Here is a 307-nt window from a genome sequence, read left to right on the forward strand (position 1 = left end):
TGTACAGTAATTCATACCTGCTTTAGAGTCCTGTACAGTAATTCATACATGCTTTAGAGTCTTGTACAGTAATTCATACCTGCTTTAGAGTCCTGTACAGTAACTCATACCTCTTTGCTGCTTTTCCTCTCGTCTCCCCCTTTTTTGTCATTTTTCTTGTGTGCTTCCAAAGCAGCCGGGTCAACAACGTACAGGCACTCGGTCCACTTCCCATAAAACGCACACCGTTTCTTTTTGCTGTCAAACAGATGCACATACACACACATGCACACACACACATGCACACACACACATGCACACACACACA

At 43.6% G+C, this 307-nt stretch overlaps 1 protein-coding gene across 1 annotated transcript in view; it reads right to left on the reverse strand.

Annotated features, from left to right (window-relative positions):
* The window catches only part of osbpl1a (oxysterol binding protein-like 1A), a 66,329-nt gene that overhangs the window by 3,349 nt on the left and 62,673 nt on the right, over positions 1 to 307 (reverse strand). Inside the window, exon 24 of the mRNA XM_037675042.1 lies at positions 111 to 237. Coding sequence (XP_037530970.1) covers positions 111 to 237 — 127 coding nt within the window. The remainder of the gene's footprint in view (positions 1 to 110; positions 238 to 307) is intronic.

The sequence above is a fragment of the Nematolebias whitei genome, chromosome 3, assembly GCF_014905685.2.
Source record: "Nematolebias whitei isolate Nwh7 chromosome 3, NemWhi1, whole genome shotgun sequence".
Lineage (NCBI taxonomy): Eukaryota > Metazoa > Chordata > Actinopteri > Cyprinodontiformes > Rivulidae > Nematolebias > Nematolebias whitei.